The sequence below is a fragment of the Anoplopoma fimbria genome, chromosome 23, assembly GCF_027596085.1.
Source record: "Anoplopoma fimbria isolate UVic2021 breed Golden Eagle Sablefish chromosome 23, Afim_UVic_2022, whole genome shotgun sequence".
Taxonomy (NCBI): Eukaryota; Metazoa; Chordata; class Actinopteri; order Perciformes; family Anoplopomatidae; genus Anoplopoma; species Anoplopoma fimbria.
In genome coordinates this window covers 7,015,441-7,037,504 of record NC_072471.1, presented here as the reverse complement: position 1 = coordinate 7,037,504, position 22,064 = coordinate 7,015,441, and the positions used below count along the sequence as shown (strand labels likewise).

Sequence of the window (22,064 nt, the reverse complement as noted above, 5' to 3'; positions counted from 1 at the left end):
TATTCGAGCTCTTTAAGAGTGATTACACATCTTAAATAGCTGTTCATGCTCTTCACAGTTCAGTAGGGACATTAGTTAAGAGCCCTAGGGTGCTCAAACTTTTTTCCAGTCATTCATGATGAAAGAAAACTGATCTCTATCAGTTGTTAAAGACATGTGATGGGAGCCACTAAGCCTCTTTTTGTCTCCCTAGTGGTGGAAGAAGTACTCACATTCGTTTACTCAAGTAAAAGTAGCAATACTGTAAAGTCTTATTTTTATCCATCCACATTTGGTATACTGTATGTGTTTATTATAGTATGTATTATTAATCAGAATCCATAAAGTAACAAATAACTAAAGCTGCCAAATAAATGTAGTGGAGTACAATAAGTGTTTCTGAATTGTAGCGGGGGAGCAGATAATTGATATACTTCAGTAAAGTACCTCAAAGTTGTACTAAAGTACATGAATTGAGTGAATATACTTGGTTATTTTCCACCACTGTTTCTCTCTATTATTTAACATTGGGGGTACCTGTGTTGTTTTTACCAAACTACTAGATACAAACAATATATTTAACTTGTATATCAATATGTGGCTATGAGCACAATGTGTGTGACATGCATGCAGCTTGTAGTGATGAAAAAGATGCACAAACACTCCAAATAATGTATAAATACAAGTGTTAGAATGTAACCAAGTTCATTTCCTCAATCACTGTACTGAAGTAGAATTTTGAGTTACTTTAGTCGAGTATTTCCGGTTTATGGTACTTTATACTTCTACATTTGACAGTTTTGCTTACTAATACATTATTTTATATTATTTAATTGTAAGCCAGTCAGCAGTTTCTAAAGTAATTACAATTAGCAGCACCTTTACCGGCTACTACATTTAAGTGATCAACATGTTAATGAATCAATAATTATACAATATATTTATATGACTATGAAATATGCAAATCTGCATCATGAGTTGTTTTATTTTTGGTGCTGATGCTAATTCTTAAATCCCACTCAAGCAAGACTTTGATTTTACTTTTCTCTACAGTATATATATATATATATATATATATATATATATATATATATATATATATATATATATATATATATATGTAGTATTACTACTTTTACTTAAGTAAAAGGTCAGAGTACTTCTTCCAACACTGAACATTTCATGAAACACAGCAATCCACTATTTCCTGTTATATTCTGTAGTGTATCAGAAGTGCATTTATGTTCAATGGGAAGTATAGTTTTTTTATTTTATTTTCCAGTATTAACATAAATAGATCACATGGTGCTTTAGATATTGAGGCAATGACGTGCTGAGAGGCTCAGGCATTCAGTCGAGATTAAAAAGTGTCTCTAAAAATAGGAAGAAGAAAAAGACCTTGAACAACAAGCTTGATGGATATGATAAATGTAGTTTCACAGCATTTGTGAGAGAAGCATCCTGAATCATTTTCAGTTACCTCCTTTATGTGTGTATGAAACTCAACAAAGATTTAGCGTTATCATGTTGTATTGCACAAGTAAAATGAGCAGCGTCACAGGAGACACATCAACTTGAAAATGCCACACGCACTGACGCACTGACACATTCAATAAATAATTTCAGACTTTGGTATGGCATGATAAAAGAGGTAAAGTTTTACATTATTAAAAAGGTAGTAGTCTTCACTGGCCTACAGTTGGGAGTCTGATGAAACAGTTTGAAAATACAGTACTGCACTTATTTTGTCTTTTGTAAATACTATTGAATATTCAGAAAACATATTTAACCAGGTGCAATGATGCATTCAGTTACCTGCGGTAACTTTAAGGTCTTTGCCTCTTATCTCCCCTTTAGTCCTTATAATTATTTCCGTCAGAGACTGTGTACATTTGCACACAAACAGTACATAATACCTTTTTTTCCCCCTCATTTTGTTCCCTTTACACTATTTGGCAGCTGTGAGGTTTTCCAGGTGATCCTTCCTGTTGGTAAAGATGCAACGACAAGCAGAGAGGACCGGGCCGGACTCGGACTGGCTCAGGGTGAAAATGAAGCGGCTGACGCCCGTGTTTGGACAAGGTGAAAGCAGCTGGGACATCTTCACCCCTGCAGGCAGAGAGCTCTTTAAGTCCTCCACAAGGTGCTTGACGGCTACACGGATGTAAGCGCCGTGGCCCACGACCAGAGCGTGGACCGGCACTCCCTCCAGACCGTCGCCAGCGGAGCGAACAGGGGCGGCATCCGAGGCGGCAGCTGCAGTCCCGTTTGCTGCGTCTCCAGCTTCTGATGCTCCCGCAGAGGCATCTGGTCCTGACCGGCCGTGTTCATCCAACATTTGCTTGAAAAGGACTTTGAGGAATTTTTTCAATCGCAGCCTCACCTAGATGCAAGGTGACAGTGAGCCAGAGCAGGTTTGAGAGCCTGAATTACCCGTCGGCCAAAACCTTCTCTGTTTGAGTCTATCTCGTTTCTTTAAATCCTTTTGTCCTTGTACATACTGTATATAAATCAATTGAACCGAAATCATATGTCAATTTATCCGTTACTTGATCGACAAAAAGAAAAATCAGAAACTATTTTGAAAATTGATTTTTTTAAGAAAGTTTTCAAGCATTAGTGCACAAAATCTTTTGGTTGCAGCTCCTCGGTGTGAGGATTAGTCTTTTTTATGTTTCCTATCATTATAAATGAAATATTTTTTGTTTATTTAACAACAAAAATATATTTTAAGACCTCACCCTGGACTATGGGAAATTATCATGAGAATGTTCACTATTTTCTGACATTTCATAGCAAGAAAATAATCAGTATTTAGAACAGCAGCTGAAACTAGGCACACATGGTTGCAAATGTCGAAAAATTCTTTTACATCCTCAGCTAATATAAAAATGTATTGAATCAGGTTTACAACTGCATTGTCACAAAGCTTAAGACTTTTACGATAGGTTTACATTATTGATGGTCATTGAAAGATGACGACATACAAGGAAGAACCATGGAAAAATTTGTCAATGTATTTAAGAAGAGCTAAATATTAATATTTACATAAAGCTTCCCAGATCTCAGTTGCATGAATTAGCCTTAAACTTTTCCAATTAACTCTTTGGAAGCAATATTTAAAAAAAAAAAAAAGGCAACTACATTACCTTTTGCAACACTCATCTGTCCACAGACTGAGTTTTAAATGCAATATTTAAAATGGACACTACATGGCGCTGCTGCACAAGCAAAATACTCTCTTGACCTTAAGTTTCAACGTGGCTGTTTTTAACCTTTTACCGGTATTGAACACTCTGTTTCCAAATGATAAATCCTGACTGTGTCTGACTCACCTGGTCTAAAGTCTCTCCTCCTGGAGGGGTGTAGTCACTACATGACTGGCCAGCAGCGTTGGCCATGTTCTTCAGATCATCTTTGTGGCGTCCTTCAGCGACACCAAAACTCTGCATTAAGCAACGCAACCACAACTTAGAGCTCAGAAAAGAAAATATTGTAGTCATACATTTATGACGTGAATATTTGGACACAGTATAAAGACAGTCTCACCCTCTCTCTGAGTAACGGCTCCAAAACCACCTCCGTGCCAGAACAGTGAGTGTTGTTCTTCAAAATTATTTCAGCTGTCTGATGGAGGAAACATAACCTGGAAATTACTGACTCAATACATTTGTTAGTGCCCAAAAAAATATGTCATGGACAAACTAAAATGTTAATACATCGTCAGCATCAGTGAGTCAAAGACCACAGAGACATGAATGTTCACACAACTATTTCATATTATACTTCAAATGCATCCTGTTTTTCCTCTTTCTTTCACAATCAGGAGAAAAACAATAGTGAATGATAGTGAAACTTTTCTGGTTCAACAGAATGATTAGCTCCAGATCGGAAATGAACAAGCAACAGAAATGATTTATCCATATATATATATATTGACAAGAAGAAATGTATACATTATCATCAGACTAATCCTTTTAATACGCTCACAGCACTTAGTTGTGGGCATGATCTGATACAATCTCAGCGTATTAAATCTGTATAAAGCACCTATTTGGCCACTTTGCAGGGGGCAGGGAGGGAAATAAAACTTTCTTTCACCGTCACCTAACCTGTGTTTGACATCCAGATGTTACGCCATTTGTTATGGCCCTGTAAAATAAGTAAATAAATAATATGTACCTGTACGGCTCTTTGAAGGTTACTGGCAAACACATTGTGAAATGGGTTGTCTTTGAGGTATTTCCCCACAGCGTCCCCCTGCTCAAGACCTGTTTCTGACAAGGGCGTGTCCACTCCTTGACCTGAAAGACAGACAACAAATCTTCATTAGTGTTGATCAAGCCTATTAAAAGTGTCCTTTTATGAACACAGATAATGCTATGACACCCATGTTTGATCAGAGCTGTATAGATAAGACTTAAACGACTCACCTTGCAGCAGCTTGTCCCTGTTGTACTGTGTTTCTCCACTGTGTGAAAACAAAGCAGTGTCATCAGTGTATCTCACAGGTGACAAGATAGAAACCAGGTGTTCAAATATAAAGGAAGGTTCATTTAAAAGACTGAAACACAATGCACACCTTATCTAAGTTACTGAACTCCTTTTTCTTTCTGTCAACACATTGCACACATTCATCCGCCGCCATACTTAGAAACCAAACAGCAGGCACCACCAGGACGCAGCGCTCCTTCTCACATCATCCATTCACTCATGCCCACGTTCCTCTGAGAGGATCAAAGCGTGACGTGACACCTGGAAACCATCACTTACTGTCGTACGAGCGTTAAACTGAACGTAAACATTGTCGTCCGCTGCTCTCTTGCTCCGTTCTTCCCGGTTCGTTTCAGCCGCAATAACGGAACGTGGCGTCTTGCGTCATGACGCATCGCAGAGCTGCGTAAAGATCATATGTGATCAAACGTAAGATTACAAGCAAAGCTATATAGTCAAATGTGTTTTGTCATTTGGTACACATTTATGTTTTGTTACATGAGAAGCAACATTTTTAGTAAATTATAATAAATATAAGTGCAAATTAAGAAAGGATATAGAGAATTTGCATTTGCATGAGGACAATTAAGTGATTGGTTTATTGATTGATTATCTTTGCTCCAATACACTGTATCTTGGTTTTTTTTGTCTGATATTTTGCCACTTTTCAAGATGGTCAAGTTATTTCTTATCATTATTACAATTCAAAAAGAATAACTTATTTGTTATTCATTTGCAAACCTAAGCAGTTGTTGGCATTATGTACCTGTATGTAAATATGTACAAATTAATCAGTCCCATGTTAATATTTGTGCTAGTTTTAGATGATTTGGAGTGTGCCCTTCATATTCAATGGTATCTAAAGTTTGGACACACTCTAGTAAAAATACATTTTTGTAAAATCAAGTACTGTTCTTGGTCTCAAAATCTGTGTACGGCTGAAAAATAAAAGGAACAACCATCCATCTTTTTCCATCCAACTTGTACAGATATTTCAGATTTTCAAATTATTAATATATATTTACATTGTTAATCTAACTGCAATACTAAATACAAAAATAATTACTCTTGGGTTTTTTTTAGATGCAAGTGTGTGTATTGATTTAGATATACTTTTTAGGGCCTTAACACTTGCTCTTTTATCCACTCTCTTTGTTTTTAGTGGTTTAGTCGTCCTCTAGCAGCATCACAAAAGGTAAGATCTGATTTAAGCCACAATGCTACTAAATCAATATTTATACAGATGGGCAGACCTCCATCTTTACACAGGAAGACAAACAGACCAGTCATGTGATTTTAGCCAATTTATTGAGGAGAAATTGTTGAGGTACACTGTGTGGTTGCACGTGGGGATAGTGGGAGAGGAGTTTAGAAAAACAACCACACTGAACAATGATAAAACATCCTCGTGGTTTGAACTTTGACTAAATGGGTACCTCAAAAAATATATATATTCCACTTTATTCCAATGAACTGATCTTAACATGGCAATGAAATTAGAAAGATATATATTTTTTTGTCTTTCCAATACATGTATAACATACAGTATGGGCCATTTTTTACTAAGATATATGAAATAACCTCTTTTAATGTATAGGCACTTATAACGGCTAAGGGGAATCTGGCGACAGACCGTTCTTGATTTAAAGAGAAGAAGCATCGTTCTTCCTCTCATCCAGACAGAAAAAAGTAAAACCCGTCCAACAAATTCAGAGTGAAAACAACGTGTGAGTGATGTGAAGTTTGATGAGGTAATGAGAGATGGGCTCTCGCTCTATCCGTCCAAATTAACCTGAGGTACACAAACATTACAAAGAAGCAGCAAGAATATGGTAGAATATAAAGATACAATTGAAACAATAAAAATAATAAATCATGCTAATCAAAAGAGATCGGCAAAAAACAAGTACTTCCAGTCCCGCACCAAACTGTTACGTTCCCTCCAGTACACATAAAACAGAAAAGCAAAGAAGACTTGTTACGTATACAACATTTCATAATATAGCAGCACACACGTGAATCAATATAAGGCATCTTTGTGTAAGACTGGAAAACAAAAGCTTCATAGCAGCAAAAGAATTATGTGTATGATCTCGTTTTCTCACTTTGGAATTATCTCTTTTAAATTATACACAAAACCTTTAAAAGCATAAACATTTTTTTCTGTTTGAAGCACTTTTTTTGGAAACATTTGGCTTTCTGCACAACAGAACATGCAAGAATACAATTTGGAAACAAAATTTCTGTTCTAAAACGTAATGAGGACAATTTTAGCATTTCTGCTAATGGGGAAAATGGTTATATACAGTCAAAACGTTCATACAATGTAAACCCCTACCTACCCATGTCTATAGTGGAGAAAAGTCATTTTAAAACTTCAGTTCAGAGAGCAGTTTACATAAAATGAGCAAAAAAAACATGGACACAGTATGTGTGTAACTCTTTGAAAGAACTGTTGGAAGGTTTTGGTTATGGATTCACAAAAATTCAAGTAAGGTTAAATAAACGCACTGAATCAAAAAAGTCTACAAGTGACTTGGTTTTCCATTTGCTGTGTTCACACCACAACCGCGAAGTGAACTTGTCGCGCGGCGCGATTACATGCAAAGTCAATGCCAAAACACGAATAGACGAGCGAGAAATTCGCGCGGCGCTGTGTCGTGAAAGCATATCGGCGTAGAGATTCTCCTCCTGTCGTCCAGACTAAATTGTTCAAATAATAATCTGTCTTTTATCCGTTTATTGCCATTGATTTACAACAAAATCGTTTTTTTCCCCCACTACAGCTGTTGTAAACCGGCCGATATGTTTGACGCGAATAAACACAAATTATCCTGCAATCAAACTCTCGCGGGAATTCACTTCGCGTTCGGCGTGAACATAGCATAAGTTTATATTCTATTATACTATAACACCGATTATCCTACGTCTGCTCATCTATCGGGGCGTAGCTTTCAAGACAATGTGCGTTACCCCATGGGAATCCAGCCCAGAAAAAAAAAATAATCAAATAACTTACAGAAGAAAAAAAAAAAGAAGGTCCTAACAACCCATTGAACTCTCCTCAACCACCATCCCCTTACCATTCTTAAGGAGTGTGTTTTTAAAAGTGCATCAATATTGTTCCAAGAAATGGAAATTGATAACAGGAGAAACTTCAGCTCAACTAATCTGATCCCCTCCGGACATCACCAGAGATTCCTCCTCCTCCTGTGTGTCACTCAAGTAACGTGCAACTGCAGAAACATTACATAGCTTAAGTTAACTTCCTCGCCAATTCGCTGTCATTCACCAATCTACACTTCTAGCATCCTACCCTCTTTCCACATACGTTTCTTTTCGCCAAAAAAAAAAAGAACCCTCACCATAAAACCTTCAACCTCCATCTATTTCCTCTCATCCTGGTAAAAAAACGTTCAAAAAATCCTTTCCCTCTCGTAACATGACATCTAACCTAGCTGAGGCATAAAATCGCCTACAAACCATCTACCAAACACTCTCTAACATGTTGGAGCTAGAACAAGAACAGAACAATAATAATGTAGCCTAGCTGAATTATAATGCACATACATGTCGTCCAATTAGCATACTGTACTGGATGTGGCAGTGAAATCAAGACCTTAATAACTGACCTTGTCCTCTATGTTAACTTTTATAGGAAACCACTGCTCAACGCCTCAAAGCCCCTCATGCCCTTCCTCTGTGAGCAGGCCCAGCCCACTCCTGGCCAGCACTTTACAGCATAAATAGGAAGCAGTGCTACAGGTGCACAGTATGATAGATAGAGCTACAGAGCAGCTAGCTACAGTAGCGATCCTCTGACTGTTTATCAGCTTGGTTTAAATGCCATGTACTTAATCCGCATTCTTACTACTATAGGAGTTTTCCTGCACATTTGAAGTGATAACTGCTCACTAAAGATGATAAAAGAGTAACATAACTAACTGCTAGCTAAATATACATTATCTATCATATTTATTTTTAATATGTTTTATCAAAAGAAATATGTATATTTAATAAAATTATGCTTTTTTTTTCAAGTATGAAAATATATATATTCAGGTTTCCATTCTGGGAAAAACCTAAGGCACTATCAAGTTCTCAAGATGTTTTTTTTTTTTCTTAAATAGTTGTTTGATTACATGAAGCCCATACAAAAAGGTGATAGTACACCCAACCAGGTATGAGTGGGGCAAAAAAAAGGAGGAGAAAAACTAGTAATTTCTTATTTTCTAAAAGTTCATAGATTGTCACACCATCGCCGATGTGGCGCCTCGACGTAGACACTGGCAGCTCATGCCTCACCTCGCTCCGGTTAGTTCATTGGTAGACAGGCAGAGAGGTGTGTGTTGACGTCAGAGGTTCATAAGTTGACGTCACGTACATCTGTGGGGGTGCTGGACTGGTCCTGCTGCTCCCTGGCCTTGCTGCCGGCTCTCACGCCGTTCTCCTGCCGGTACTGCTGGTTCCGCTGCAGGCTGGTGGCCAGCACACGCTCTATTTGCTCCTGGCAGGCCCTCAAACAGTCCTGGAACAAAGAGGGGCCGACGTTGTTACACATATACGTTACATCTTCGCTATTGTTTAAATGCTTTCAAGGATGGGGTAGTTTTTTTGCTCACCAACCAAACAATACTGTAGAGTCCAGGCTCATTTTCTATTATGTTTTGTCTTTTCTTTTCAAACTGTGCAATACTAATCATTCTGTCAGTTTATATACTATTTTAGATACTGTTGTTTTTTAACATTTACTTATTTATTATACTTGTTTTTGATCTTGTATCCTACTGTGTCTGTTAGCACTATCCACTCTGCTGCTGTAATCCTGCTGTAGGAATAATAAAGGATTATCTTATTTTACAGAAATATTGTTTCCCTATTTATACACGAAAATAAATCTGAATAAAACTATAATCTAGTCTTTTTACATGTTCGATTAGGTGAATTTTATCCCCACCCCCCAATTTTTTTTTATGATCCACAGAAAAATGAGATATTAAGTGAAAGCCTCACATCAGCACTTTTAACTTGTTTATCAATTTTTCTCTACATTTTACACAAATAAAGTTTTGTTACTGTAAAGAAAACATGCACACTGTACAGAGGGTTTAATCTGTACACCTGTACGCAGACATTAGCGTGCAAAAAGCTGGCGCTTTATAACATTTGATGTGCAAGTTGTTTAACAGCTTTGGTCACATGCACGGCATACCAGCGGGGAATTATGTGCATTGAGGTAGGTGGTCCCGTCTGCATCATGACCAGAACAATGGGTACCAGCAGGCTCCGATACCAACAACACAGAGCGGCGAGCTGCATGGTGGGTACAGGAATCCTCTCTGACACGAGACCAGTGCATGTCTGAGGTTTGAATACAGGGGGAATGTGAGGGGGCAAGGCCCCTAAAGGACCTCTGTTGGGTCTACTGGGGAACAGATGAGCAGATCTGGACTCCCTTCCTCCATCCCCCTTTTTGGGTTTACAGCACGGTCAGTCCCATGTGGAGGTCTAGAGGAAATGGCTTTGACCTACTGCACCCTGAACCGCTGGGTTTGGTGTTAAACAGAATATAGGACAGTGAGACCGGATGTTTTTGGACAACTTCTCCAGTGAAAGGGGATCCTCGGGTCCGTCCATCTGCAGGTCTGTGTGGAAGATGTGGGAGGTCTGACTGAGCCGGCTGCAGGACTCTTAAAAAGAATGAACTGAGGCTTGCAAAAAGAGGCCAACATTCCTTTGAAATGTACGGATAATTGGAACCCGATGGGCTGCAGTCGGGGGCGCCTGTTGTGACGGCTGGGTTTTGCGGGGCCCGCGTCGCCCTGGCAACGTAACCACAAGCTAAGAGGCAAACGGTGTTGTTCGTGTGGCCCATTGGCTGTGGTCTTTTTGCGATTTCTTTGGTTCTGAACTGGTCCTGTGCTGTAACAATGACTCACTGTGACAATGAAAGCACACAACGGGATTAATTTGGTATATTTGGTAATGTGATACAAGAGTTAGCGATGGAGTGATTGCTGTGCAGCAGCAAAAACTATTGATATGTCAAATTGGTCATAATTCTTAGTTTACTTAACTTGATTTTTTTAATACCCGTTATACTTGGAGTTATTTAAATTAAAACGCACTGATTAACTGTACTCAATCTCATTACGATTGCATTTATAGTTCATGACTTATATATTACATTTAAGTCAATGGAGGCCCATTCACTTCCACTGTTTTTTTTAAAAACACAGCAACTGTATAATGTGCAAACACCATATGCTTATTATTGCAAACTGATAGCCGTTACAAAAGCTTGTTATGATGACATTAAAGTCTATGAAGGCCCATTCACTCCCATCGAATTTAAACCACAGCACCTGCATACAGCAGACACTCCAATTGTTTAGTATTGCACATTGGTTATGCGTTTTAAAAGATCCATTCATTCCAACTGCTTCTAAAATTCTACGAATGCATTAAAGTCAATCATTTTAATGCTTTTATAAAGTAATCTAAAAAAAAAAAAAATGTTCTAAAGTGTTGTTCTGCAGGTCTGAGGATGACTCGGATAATTCCCGTTTCTTCATCGGGCCTTTGCTCTCGACTTCCTTGCGAACATCTCCACCAGGAGGGGCACGCAGCTAAAGCGGGAGCCATGCAGAGAGAAATTGCATGTGTCCTGCCACAAGAATGCGGGCTCTGAGTTTTAAGAAGACATTCCCTCCGCCGCTGCTCTTTATAGCAGCAGTCTGGCTCCACAGCCAAGAGCCAAACACTCGCTCTCCCTCTCTCCATGAAAAGTAAATAGCTTCAATCTGCCACTACTAAAGTCATCACTGCTGTTTACCAAAGGGCCTTTTATGCTGCTGTCGTGAGATGTTGCAATGATTATTATTAACGATGCATTATTGTGCAGCGCCGAAACTATGTTATTACTTCTGGCAGGTATACATTTCCTTCGCTGTTGCACTCACCACCTCTGTGTTGGTGATCTTGGCCAGCAGGTCTGTAAGGTTGTCTCGACTCAGCCTCTGGTCAGTGTGGTCCAGCTGCAGGCCACAGATAGCAGCTCCCATGCTGCCGGTGGCGATCATGGAAGGAGGGTTCATGGCAAGGCGGTCATCTGGCGGGGAAAGAGGATTAATGTGCTATTAGTCAAGCAGCATCTTCAGGCGGAAATTACATTCGTCATTGCCGTGACAAAAAAAGGGCTGCAACACTTGAATTGACGCGGAGGAAAGCATGAGAGATGCAAGAGAGGTGCAAACATCTGAATCATCCCCCGGTATGCATGCTCCGCAGCTGAACCCGACTTTCCCACAGTGTGAATTTCAAAAGACGTAGCTGCACGGTGTAACCTGTGTGGTTTCACTTCATAGAAACTTCAGCTCTGATTAGAAAAGCAGAGTAGGAATCCTCCCACTCGCGGAGCAATGAGTTTCAGGAACGACTCCCTCCGGTGCGCTTCCGAGTCTAAAGGCTTAAGCGACAACAGGCCTGGATGGAGGAGGAGGAAGTGGAGGCAGCCGTGGAGAGTACGCCTCCGCAAGGACCGAGTTGAAGCTGCTTTAGAACAGTTATTTTCATTTCATGGGAAAACCTGTAAGTTTCTCATCTGACTGTTAGGAGTCTTAAAGTTCCTCTTAAAACGTTTTCACAAAGCAGCTGATAGAAACGTTTTCAGAGGAAATGAGAAAATGTCCTGAGCTCTGAAAATGGGCGGGGCTGACCCCATTTCTATGGCTGACATCATGTTTCATGAATGAACTTCTTCCCTCTGTCTGCCGTGATTGCTGTTTGACCAATCACTGTCAACATAGGAGTGTGAGAAACAGATAGAATAGATGTCTGCTAAATGACTGTAATGTCATGTAATGTTGAGACTGAGATTTTTTTGCCAGTTAACCTAGGCAGAGGTTAAGTTCATTTAAGCAAATCGGCCTAATCTCTTTAACTATTGATTTATATTTGTTGGTGAGTACTTTACAGAGACTTCATGAGCAAAGTGGAGCACATTCATGATTTGATTGATAATTTGGCAGAGAAATTCAAAGTACATACAAAAATAGTTGCACACTACTTGAAATTAACTCCGGTTTAAGCTGCCAGTAGGCTTCTGTTTGCTTGAAACCTCCTCCCTCTACACCTTCTTCGAGCTGTCTTTCTTCATTCTCGACACAACTATTACTCAATTTTCTTTGGTGATAGTGCAACACTAGGAAAGTGTGCAATTTCGGATTTGCCTTGTGAAACTGTCAACACTTTTGATTTCCGACAAATCTAGACAAAGCACCATGGCGTAACCAAACTCTTAATGGATCGTTTCCATTCGCAGTTAAGCATACGAACTTGCACACCATCAAAACACGCTTTTTAAAAGTCCATTTACTTTGTTTATCTCTTCAAGTGGAGTCGGTAAAGTTAGGACTACGACGCTCCTTGTTTTCTGGAGTTTCTCTGTCCTCGGCCAGTTCGGAGCTATTACAACACAGAGCCACCTCCTGGTCTCAGCACATGGACATGACCGATCTTAAAAATGCAGACACGGTCGTTAAGTGCTGCTCAAGTCCAACCCAGCACATAGACCTAGCCCAGTGCAGACCAAGTCTTGGTGGCCTGATAGCTTTGATTAAACCCTGGAGAGCAGCCTGCTTCGCTACGCCCATCTTCTCCTCCAGGGGCCAGCTGTCCATAGGAGGAGCTCCTCCATCATAAGAATAACATCTCAACTCCATATAAAACTCCAAACATTTACATTACTGCACAACCACAGCAGGCCTCTCTTTTTTTTTCCCACTGCGGCTGCTTTGTGCTTGGATATAACCAGCTGCTTATGAATAGCAGAGGCGACCACTGAAACACACCCAAATATATATATATAAAAAAAGAAAAAAGAAGTGTGACACTTAAACTGTGGTTAACGGGGCATGAAACTCATTGAAAGAGCCTATAGTTCCCATAACTAGTTTCTAGTAAACACATGTTTATTGGGGCAGATTGGACCACACTTAAAGTGACCGCACTAACGTGACCTTCTTTGTTTTATTACCTTCATTGACTTAGCTAAAATGAGGTAGCAAATGAAGGGCAGCTTTAAAGAGAGAGCAGTGCTATACACTCCAACTAACACACGTGTATTACGTGTATTAGGTGATCAAACAGTAGTTTTTTTTGTCCAGGATATGAAAATATTAGAGGGATTCCTCGTGTAGGCTAAGGAATGCTGTGAAAATTCACGAAGGGAGAGGCAGAGAGGGACATCTGAGTTTGTGCCTCTCCAGAGCCTGCAGAGTTTATTTTGGACATGAGGCCGGGGTGGGAGGAGGAGGACGGAGGATCACTGGCCTGACTTTTTAAACCTGGAAGCTTCCCTGTCAACAAACAATACACGGAGAGTTCAGCTGCACCTGAGTCATACAGCACAAAAGTACAGTACGATACAATCGCAATGGTTTATCTAAGCGGTGCGCTGATATGATGTCTCCCCAGACACTTAAGCCGAAAAATGTGGAAATGACCACTTTGAGCAGCTTTTAGCAGCTGTGAAGAAAAAAAAAAAAGCCACAGTACAGGCTGAGACTAGAACGTGGATAAGGCAGCTAGTAGAGAACGCAGAGCAAAGAAAGAGGTCACGGATGACTCACGAAGGGAGAATGTTTGTGTGTGTGGGAATATTCTGCTGGATGTGGGAATCACAAGGCAGCAAAGTGAGCGTGAGAGTGAGCAAACAAATCAGGGGGGAAAGGCTCATGAGATGATGTGAAGCTGTGTTACCTGTGGCACAGAGGGCAATGAATGTCTGCGTGTGCTTGCGGACCATCGCCAGCTTGTCTTTGGGGAGGGGGAGCCTGCGTACGATGTGTTCTATAAAATCATTGGGGATGACCGAGGCCATGTTCCACTTCAACTTCCCCAGCACGACCAGCTCCCAGTCCTAAAAAAAAAAAAAAAGACAGAGAAGGTAGAGTTTAATTAAATAAGATAAGTGTCAGTGAGTTCAGATTCAGTCTCTTGGCAGAGTCTTCTCAGTCAGAGGGTTAAATGGCGTGCTGCCATGCTTCCATTGACCGTGAAGAAAGATCACAGTCCGTCCCTTTTCCCAGAGGAAATGGCTCCGTAAGAAGAGTAACATTTCTTCACTTTATCTCTCCTCGCTGTATCTTATTATCTGCGTGCCTTTCTCATTCCTCACATCCTTTGTGTTCATAAAGCCGGCATGTGACAAGCTTTGCCCTGCCAATGAGACAGCTAGCCCCTTCCTTCCTGTCACAAGCCTCAAACAGCTACAATGAGTTTGCTCTGCACACAGGCAGCCGCACAGACTCTTCATACTGTCAGCTTTTGCAGCAGCAGCAAGAAAAGGTGTTTCATGATTTAATTTCCTGTGTGTGGGGTCAATCTTTGCAATTCCGCATTTACCAATGTCTTAATGTTTCCCTGTTCTGCTTCCAGTATTTCGATTAAGTAATATCAAGAATGAGGATGCAACTTAAGTATTTATAAAAAGGGGGAACTGCACACATGCAGTTTGCGTTTTATGATGTAAAAAAGGTGCACTTTATGCTCCGACATTCACAAAGACAAGCCGAGCTCCAAGTAGTCAAAACCAAACAGGCCTGAAGACATTTAAGCACATAAGTTGGTTAGAAAAGCGCAGACAGAATGAGCCATCATATCATAATGAATGAAACCCAGGGATACCAGCCAATCAAATGGCTTCTCCAGGGTTTCCATAAGTATTGCTATGCCAAATTATTGATTTTTCTTCAAACCTCCACAAGTAAAGACCAGAGATTTGGAGACACACCCTTAAACATTGCTAAGCATTGTGAAGTAATGCATTCACAAACTGTCATGAACACTTTGTCAAACAGTTTTGTACAAAACTGTCGAAACAATTAAAAGTATTGATTTTATTTCTTATCAAACCTACTCAATTTCCAAATTAAAAGTCCTGCTGCACTGAAACATCAGAGTCGGTCTATAAAAGTTTAACTTCTCCTTTGGTCCCCAATGATGTCATGTACTTTTACTTCACAGTATGAAGACCATGATGTCGGCCATATGCAGAAGACTTCTCAGTCATTTCAGTTTATCTGTTACCCATAAGAACATGACAGCTCATGACATTACTCAGTAAAGTTTTATGCTTGTATTTCTTTTAATTTGACACATATATGTGCCAGCATTAAGAGAAAGACATGGCTGAATAAAAAGACCAAATAAAGTGTCATTAAGTAATCTAAGTGTACAAAAAGTGAAACTGTGCAGTTAAAGCAGCTAAACTGGTTGACTGCACTATAGAGACATTTTCACACTGATGTACTCAACTCCTCAGTTTCTCTACGAAGAAGTCTCACCTAAAAAGCAAACGTAGTAAACACTAAAACCCCAACACCATCAGGGACAGTCCCCCCCTTAACCAAACGCGTATTTGTCTTCTGAAATGTCAGCCATCATTCACATTTAGGTGGGTTTCCTGTACATAACCTGTCACACACAACCTATTTTAGCCCTTGTGGAGATTGTTGACTGTGAGATGGGCGAGGCGGAGGTTTGCTGTCGGAGTGCAAACTTCCTGGACAGCCGCCCGCCCGACACAATCCCCCCCCCCAACTTATCTCATCCAGCTGAAGCCCCAGTAGCCGACTGTTCATTACAAGGAAGAGCTGCACCATCTTTGGCTGACTCTAAAGGCCTTCGCTGTGCATCCTGTCAGGATATCCAGGAATCTGGAGCGTTATGACAATATGGAGTATCAAATGGGACCAATGTCATTTCCCTAAACAGCCGCAGGCGACACAGGAGGATGTGTCGACAGCATGTGGAGCCGTTTGGTTAAAATAATAAGCAAAATGTAAAATGCCAAACATTACCTGGTCAAAGTTACTCAAATAGGAGGATATGTTGCTTTTCTTTAAGGCTGCAACCAATGACTAGTTTCTCAATTGTTTTGCCGTAGTCAATGATGAAAAAGTGAATAAGATTATTGTATGTTTTAAATCCATATTATTATTTTAATTTCATCTGAGCTCTGAACACCTTCTGAACACCTTCTGAACAGGTCAAATGCAACTTAGCAAATTGAATCTGCTGATGAGGACTGCGTGATATGGTCAAAAGCTCCAGAACAAGCTTATGGGGAAAAGCAAGCGATTGAAGACGTCAACTTGGGCGTTTGGAAATGCTGATGATATTTTACAAAATTTTCTTAAATTTGATATAATAATTGATGAATCAATAAAAACTATTAACTACTTTACTGTATAAACGACAGCTCAAAGTGTGTTGGACACACTGGTTGTAAAGTTCATGAGAAAAGCCTCAAGTTGGTAAAAAAGAAGTAAAAGTATTACTGTAAACGCCACAAAGAGATATACTCCTCTTGTTTAACACTCATATAGATGTGTGGATGTAAGATTTAAGAGCACTTTGGCTGCTTCTTGACTATAAACTTCCATAAAGTATCCACTTAAAAGACAGAACAATTCCATGTACTGCAAGACCCAAATTCTATACTGCATAACTATCACTAGATGGCATCACCCGCCTCTTCAGTCCACAGTGGATCCAAAGAAAGGATGTGGCTGTATTGTGCACAGCTCCACTTATAAGGCAAATGGGATACTTCCTGTGAAACCAATATAGCCATTAGCGTTATAAAATTATCCCAAAATATGACACTGCATTTTTTTTTTTAAATGTTCTCCTGAATGAATGAGGGCTTTTGAAATGTTCTAGTTCTTACCAGCAGTTCCCGTGGCGTGATGGAGTTGTCTGTGTACATGCAAAGTTTTTCTGCTGACAGCGGCCTGCAGTCCTTTAACTTGGAGGCCAGGAATATGCACACAGCTCCCAGAAGCTGCAAATAGCTCTTTCTTGTGGGCATCACCGCTAAAAATCTGTCTAAATAGTTAATGGCTAAAGGGAAGACGTCTTCATTACTCTTCTCCTCTTCACACACCTATAATGAGACAGAAATGCAACAGAAACATATGTTTATAAGTCAAATAATAACACATGTAAAAGAAAAGTAGCCTATAGAGCTGGACTATTTTTGCTTTGAAGCAGAGGAGTAGATGATGGGGTTGGTTTCGCTGAAGAATGTGATTTTTCCATGCTAAGCTTGTTTTAAGGTTAAAGGTTAAATCACTAATTTGCATAGCACTTTATGAAAGTCAGGGCAAGGCAGAAACAAATGAGTTCAATAGGAAGTCGTTCAGCAAAAACGTCGCCATTCAGCTCCCCTTCCTTGTTGGGGGCTTGCCGTCTTTAAAAAACATTTAAAATTAAAAATATACCATCAATGTAGTTTAAAACGTGTGCACAATGTTAAGGAACTGTGTAAAAGTCGTTTCCGACGTTAAAACACTGAATACTCTGCTAGCATTTCGTGATTTTATCTCTCAAAAATGAAAGTGGTTCTGCATGCACGCTGCTAAACCAAAGCCAAAGAGCATGAGAGCATTTGAAAAAATTAATAATAATTATCAAAAAGGGAAACTGTCGCTTTTTCGACTATGTAAATTAAGATTAACTCCCCCTCTCGCGACTGAGTTTGCATGCGAGCTGAAAAGCACCACCTTTTACACGTTAAGCTATGTAAATATCTAGCAAGGCTATTTTCTTTGAAGCTGAATTTTCTTCGTGGTGGAATTTCCGACTCTCCCACGCCTTTGGTGAGTCATTCTCATTCAATTGTCAAATAGGTTACCATCCCCTGACAACTTTCTACGCATAAAACTCTCCAAAAAAAACATGCAAAAAATAAAATAAATAAACATAAATAAAGCAGTTAGGGTAAGCAGATCAATGCATAAAATGCCCACAAACCTCGTGCATCCAACCTGCAACCATTCGTCTCATATAAGGCTGAATATCCTTCTGGACCCGCTGGAAATAAGAGCATTGAGGTAAAAACCTGTCCTCAATTGTTAATAAACTTTGCAACACTCTGTCATCATAGAGGATGTTTGGGTCAGGCTGGGCTCTCACGACTGTGTCCGACTCCAGGCAATACAGCTCCATGACTCGACCCCCTTCTCCTTCTCCCCCCCTCCACCTTTTTTTTTTTTTTTTTGCCTTTTTTTTTTTTTTTTGTGGCTAAAATAATACAAATAAAAAATAAATATTGTCACAATGTTGACGACAGGAGGAGGAGGAGGAGAAGGAGGAGGAGGAGGGAGGAGGAGGAGGAGAAGTGCCCAGAGTGAAGCATGAGGCTGAGACTGCTGGGTTCGCTCCAGTCCTGCTGCCTCTCTCAGTTTTGCTTCTTCTTCTTCTTCTTCTTCTTTTTCTGCTGCTGCCTGCAGGGAGTCAAACCGGACGCAGCGAAGAAGACGACATCCGGTTATGGCTTTCAGAATAAAAGCCGCTGTGACACAAACCCTTCCTTTTTTTCTAACTGCTGCTCTTCTTAGAACTGGCTGCTTTGGTTTTCCGGCCTTGCTTTTTTTTTTGTGTCTGAGCAATACTTTGAAAAGAGGCAGACACGCAGACTATGACGTAGGTCTCATCTGTTTCCCAGCCATGCCTTTAGATGCATCTGCATAAAATATAGTATAACTACAGAGTAAATAAATAAAGCCAAGAGTTTTTAGATAGTTGCTTATTATGACACTAAAAAACTTTGCATATCTACACTGTGCAATACAATAGTTATAATAGGTCTCATCTGTTTCTCAACCATGCTTTTAGATGCATCTGCATAATATATAGTATAACTACAGAGTAAATAAATATAGCCAAGATTTAGAGAGTTTTTAGATAGTTGCTTATTATGACACTAATACAATGTCACTAATACACTGTGCAATACAATAGTTATAATAGTTTCTGTCTGTATATATAATGTTTCTGTTACTGTGAATTCTTTACTGTTTTTTCAATTGCTCATTTGCTTATTTATAATACTTATTTTTGATCTTGTTTTTTTGTTTTACTATGTCTCTTGTTGCACTATCCTCTATGCTGCTGTAATCCTATAAATTTCCCCGCTGCGGGACTAATAAAGGATTATCTTATAAAATATAGTATAACTACAGAGTAAATAAATAAGGGCCAAGATTTAGAGAGTTTTTAGATAGTTGCTTATTATGACACTAAAAAACTTTGCATATACACACTGTGCAATACAATAGTTATAATAGGTCTCATCTGTTTCCCAACCAACTTTTGTCGTGTCTTTAAATGCATCTGCATAAAATATAGTAAAACTACAGAGTAAATAAATATAGCCAAGATTTAGAGTGTTTTTAGGTAGTTGCTTATTATACAAATCAGCATTGTCATCAAAGGATAATTGTAAATGATCGAATTAACCCTTTCATGCATAGAGGTCACTACAGTGGACAGCTATTCAAATGTTGTTTTCTTGTATATGCATGGGTTTTGATAGCATAGTTGCACATCAGCCACTACAATAGCGCTCTAACATGTTTAATTAAGTTAATTAGTTAAATTAACTCTTTGATTTCTTTTGTCGTTTTTTATTTAAGTACCAGAAAAATAAAACAAAAAGCCTAATAAAGGGATTGTGCTGGTAACATTTTAAACTCCAGTTTGTTGTTATGTCAGCAACAATGGATATGAAACATTGACAATTAAAATTCAGTTTAATTAGTTTATGACATTTATTTGTCGGGGAATGTATAAAAATCAATTACCTAGCACAGGGAGGAGAGATGTAGCCTATTGTACCAGATTTAGCTACTAGATAGTTTAAAGTTGGTTAAATCACAATAAACATCATGCAATATAAATGGTAAAACGTGCGTTTAGGTTATTGTAAAAAGGCAGCAAAAAAACAAATATCAACTAGAACACTGTTGTATTTAAATCATAGATTGTTTACATTATCATATGCAGTTTATGGTACAAATCAGCACTTTGCACAGTCTGCCATCAGGCCTGTATATCTCCAACACAGATGGTCGGCCATAGCCTACTGTATGTGAGGACTGTGCAATGAATAAGGAACTGAAAAATGACATAACCTCTTGTAAATAATCACTCTCAAAAAGCTAACACTGCAGTCATGCAGTGGACTAAAAAGTCATTAAAGTATGTATGTCTGCAGAGAAGTCCATCCATGCAGACATCAGTTAGCACTGCTAGCTTGCAGGCCGTCTGCATTCAAGTTATCTGCTACTTTGATCATGAAATATCTTACATTCAACTAATATTTCACTCATAACACAGGGTTTTCAGTAATTTCTTTACAGCTGCAAATGTGTATGTGCTCTGTTCTACAATCAGCCTTTTGCTCCTATTTATTGTGTTGTCATTTTGAACACTTGAAGTAGGTAAATTATCTCACAAGGCAAATCCCACTCACAGTGAGTGGATAATATGCTAATTGAGGATGTCAGACAAATCCATCACTTATTAATTATACTACAACATGAACATGTTTGAAGTTATGTTGAAAGTTAGCTGGCTGGCTAACTCGCTGGATTTCCATTCAGAGGTCTCCAAGCGTCCAATTACAGGCAAGCTGCAAAGTGAAGGTATTGTATAATTTTGGAGTAACAGTTTGTGAACAGTTGCAGTTGCACTTTGATTGACATATCTGAATAACTACTGAAAAGTTATACAATAAGTTACAGAATGCATCCAAAGGTAAATGTGTACAAAACTTGGGTTTATGCACAATTCTTTGCAAAAATAATTCCCAAGAGCCTCAGCTCTTGTGTTATATCTAATTTGACGGTGGTATCATGCTAACACCCTAAGCTAAGATGGTGAACATAATGCCTGCTTAGCATCAGAATGTTAGCATTGTTACTGCAAGCATTTTAGCATACTGAGGTTAGCATTTAGCTCAAAGCAAAGCCTTACAGTGACACATGGCTGTAGACTCTTGGTCTTGTTATGATGTGTATCTTGCTATACATCCGCAGCTTGTTTGTAGATTCTTCGCTGGTTTAATACTATCTAATAATGTGTGATATCTCTTGATTTAAGTAAGTACACAGCCTCTATGAAACCCTTTCAATCAGATCATAGTCCTGCCACATGAGCTGGAATCCGTGGGACACATTGTGATGTTGAATACATCCGTATGGCAAAGGGTGTGGACGGCATGTTGATCTCTTCCCAGGGAAACGTTTTCCATAAGGAAGTCCTTTGGCATGGTTGCATGCCAAAGCATGAAAGTATGATGATGGACATGTGAATCTGGGGAGAGCGCTTGTGGTTTCCAGGATGCCTGAAAATTGTTATTTTGTCCTTCAGGATCTAATCTGAAAAAAAGGTAGTCCTTATAATAGAAGAGGAAGACATGAGGTTGTTAACTTCCTATCAAGTTTGGTCTCTGAAGGCCATTTCACTTCCGTGTGTTTTCTCTGTTTCAGCCGTAATTGCTAAATTCCATATCGAAGGCATCAAAACATGCACAAGTAGACTTTTCACGCGTCTAAATTTGCTGCTTCCGATCATGTGCGAGCACATTTACAGTCAGTTCAGCAGAATGACAGGAGCTGAGCTGAACCACTTCTCGTTGGAACGACTTCACAAACTTCCCCTCTTTCACAGTCGCCACCGAAGAGTTTGAATAAGATATGGGGTTTCATTGAAAGAAAAAAAAAAAAGCACTGTGGAGC

The 22,064-nt window shown here is 39.3% G+C and overlaps 2 protein-coding genes across 2 annotated transcripts; both read right to left on the bottom strand.

Annotated features, from left to right (window-relative positions):
* Positions 1-1,191: 1,191 nt before the first annotated feature.
* On the bottom strand, positions 1,192-4,864 carry tigarb (TP53 induced glycolysis regulatory phosphatase b). The gene is made up of 6 exons (XM_054624789.1): positions 4,753-4,864; positions 4,413-4,450; positions 4,162-4,283; positions 3,529-3,606; positions 3,315-3,425; positions 1,192-2,362 (listed from the first exon to the last, which is right to left on the bottom strand). The coding sequence occupies exons 1-6, from the start codon at positions 4,782-4,784 to the stop codon at positions 1,928-1,930; spliced, it is 816 nt and encodes a 271-aa protein (XP_054480764.1). The 5' UTR covers positions 4,785-4,864; the 3' UTR covers positions 1,192-1,927.
* A 906-nt stretch (positions 4,865-5,770) lies between these two features.
* On the bottom strand, positions 5,771-18,740 carry LOC129112322 (G1/S-specific cyclin-D2-like). The gene is made up of 5 exons (XM_054624371.1): positions 18,295-18,740; positions 17,210-17,425; positions 14,236-14,395; positions 11,436-11,584; positions 5,771-9,001 (listed from the first exon to the last, which is right to left on the bottom strand). Exons 1-5 carry the CDS (start codon positions 18,487-18,489, stop codon positions 8,837-8,839), a joined length of 885 nt encoding a protein of 294 aa, XP_054480346.1. The 5' UTR covers positions 18,490-18,740; the 3' UTR covers positions 5,771-8,836.
* Positions 18,741-22,064: the final 3,324 nt, after the last annotated feature.

What these genes read in the sequence shown, in the direction of transcription:
- tigarb (XM_054624789.1), bottom strand. Translation starts at nt 4,784, where the DNA reads ATGTTTACGTTCAGTTTAACGCTCGTACGACA. An exon ending in CAGGGACAAGCTGCTGCAAG is followed by an intron (nt 4,284 to 4,412) that starts GTGAGTCGTTTA and finishes TCTGTCTTTCAG; the next exon opens with GTCAAGGAGTGGACACGCCC. An exon ending in AGCCGTTACTCAGAGAGAGG is followed by an intron (nt 3,426 to 3,528) that starts GTGAGACTGTCT and finishes TGCTTAATGCAG; the next exon opens with AGTTTTGGTGTCGCTGAAGG.
- LOC129112322 (XM_054624371.1), bottom strand. Translation starts at nt 18,489, where the DNA reads ATGGAGCTGTATTGCCTGGAGTCGGACACAGTCGTGAGAGCCCAGCCT. An exon ending in TTGCAGGTTGGATGCACGAG is followed by an intron (nt 17,426 to 18,294) that starts GTTTGTGGGCAT and finishes GTCTCATTATAG; the next exon opens with GTGTGTGAAGAGGAGAAGAG. An exon ending in CATTGCCCTCTGTGCCACAG is followed by an intron (nt 11,585 to 14,235) that starts GTAACACAGCTT and finishes TTTCCCCGCCAG; the next exon opens with ATGACCGCCTTGCCATGAAC.